The sequence below is a fragment of the Seriola lalandi genome, unplaced genomic scaffold (genome assembly GCF_002814215.2).
Source record: "Seriola lalandi dorsalis isolate HSWRI2012SDOR001 ecotype SW California unplaced genomic scaffold, Sedor1 jcf7180002002916, whole genome shotgun sequence".
Taxonomy (NCBI): Eukaryota; Metazoa; Chordata; class Actinopteri; order Carangiformes; family Carangidae; genus Seriola; species Seriola lalandi.
In genome coordinates, this window is record NW_019473572.1 from 1 (window position 1) to 1,961 (window position 1,961).

Genomic DNA, 1,961 nt, shown 5'->3' on the forward strand with positions numbered 1-1,961 from the left:
AGTAACGTAAAATGCACAATTTAAATGATTTGCAGCTAATAGGTAAAAACACAGAAAACCAACCAAGAACACAAAAGTTTTCTTCTTTGATCTGAGAGTTACAGCAATAACCATCTGTACTCACTCCATGGTCAGCTTGCTGACTCTGTCTAAACTGTCCAGGTGTGCCCGATCAAACTCATCCTGGTATCTGTCCATCCTCAGCGCCTTCAGCCAATCACTAACAGTTGCCACTGATGATAAATCTGTGGGGGTGGGACTGAGCAGCGTCTGAGAACAGCTTCTGTAAGGCGGAGGAAATGTCAAAAACGACAGCTTTAAAATCCATGAAAAAGTTGCAGATTGTACATCACCTGCTGCCTCTGATATGTCTGGCACAAGTGTTTGCCAGAGGCTACCGTCTCACCGAGTTGGCTCAGCCTTGAGGGATGAAGGGTGCCTGATGAGCCGATCCAAGGAAGACAGGAGGGAGTCGAAGCCTGGCCGGTCCCCTCGATCAGCCTGCCAGCACTGAAGCATCAGAGAGTGGAGGGCAGGGGGGCAGTTGTGGGGGGCAGGGAGGCGATACTGGTCTGCCACTGCCTTCATCACCTGCACAGAGAAAGAGAGAGAGACTTGAAACATAAGTAGGGCAGATGGTGTGAGGAGTCTTGTGTAATTGCCTTACATAAAAGGTCATGGATGACAGAGGGCCTGTGAGAGTGACTAAGAGAAAATTATGCAAACTCCAGCTGCCTGGCATTTTGTGTTTGTGGAATAAAGAGGAGGGGGAAAGTGATAAAGTACATTTACTTAAGTAGCTGTCTTCAATTTTTAAGCCCTGGTGCTTTCCTTTAGTTGTCCACAATTATTACTTACAATTACACTTTTATTCCACCTATTATATATTATACACAACATTACTTACACACTGTCCTAACAGGTAACAGTAATAGGAGGGACTATTACTTTTAATTGCGTATTATTGCAGTGTAGTGGTTAGACTTAAGTTAAGGCTTTGAATGCATCTCCATCACTAATTTAGCGTGACTTCTCCTGCTCAGGCTAAATTCCCCTTCGTACTCACTTCCTGATTACTCATGTCCCAGTACGGACGCTCTCCGTATGACATCACTTCCCACATCAGAATGCCGAAGCTCCAGACATCACTAGCTGAGCTGAACTTGCGATGCTGAAATGCTTCTGGTGCCGTCCACCTCACAGGAATCTTACTGCCCTGATAGAGGACAACAGAGGACAGAGGCAGTGAAGCAGTGACCGATGAAAGCCAAAGCAAAGAAAACTCCCTGTTCCAGAACGTACCAGTGAGGCAGTGTACGTAGGTATGTTATGGTCCAGGCCCCTCATGAGACGGGACAGGCCAAAGTCGGAGACCTTACAGACCAGGTTGGAGTTCACCAGCACGTTTCTTGCCGCCAGGTCCCGGTGGACAAAGTTTCTCTCAGAGAGGTAACGCATGCCTGCACCAACCCCCCTGAGCATCCCAACAAGCTGGAGGACACTGAACTGGCCCTCATTCTCCTGAAGGAATTAAGATGGTAGGATCAGGGCAGCAAAAGACAGTTTTTGGTTTATAGCATAGTGAAACACCACACAGATGGAAACTGTTGACAGTGTGTTGTTTTTCTCACCCTGAGGAACGCGTCCAGCGGCCCGTTTTCCATAAACTCAGTGATGATCCTCTCTGGGGGGCTGCGAGTGACCACACCCTCCAGTTTCAGCACATTAGGGTGGTCAAACTGGCCCAGGACTCCTGCTTCACTCAGGAACATTCCCCTCTCCCTGTCGGACGCCCCCCAGCGCAGAGTCTTCACCGCCACCAGCACCTCCCTGCGACCCACCGGACGGTAACGACCTCGAGAAACCTCACCGAACTGAGCTGGAGTAGAGAGGAGGTGGAGCAGATTACACTGTGCTGACAGCTGTCACATGACTACAGCGAGATTTAAAAGGAACGAGAG

At 48.8% G+C, this 1,961-nt stretch overlaps 1 protein-coding gene across 1 annotated transcript; it reads right to left on the bottom strand.

Annotated features, from left to right (window-relative positions):
- Positions 1-85: 85 nt before the first annotated feature.
- Positions 86-1,915, bottom strand: LOC111666414 (ephrin type-B receptor 5-like; the record flags this gene model as incomplete). Its single annotated transcript, XM_023421745.2, has 5 exons — positions 86-283; positions 407-591; positions 1,067-1,216; positions 1,303-1,521; positions 1,632-1,915. Coding segments are annotated over 5 exons (1,001 nt in total), but the record flags the coding sequence as incomplete, so codon positions are not given.
- Positions 1,916-1,961: the final 46 nt, after the last annotated feature.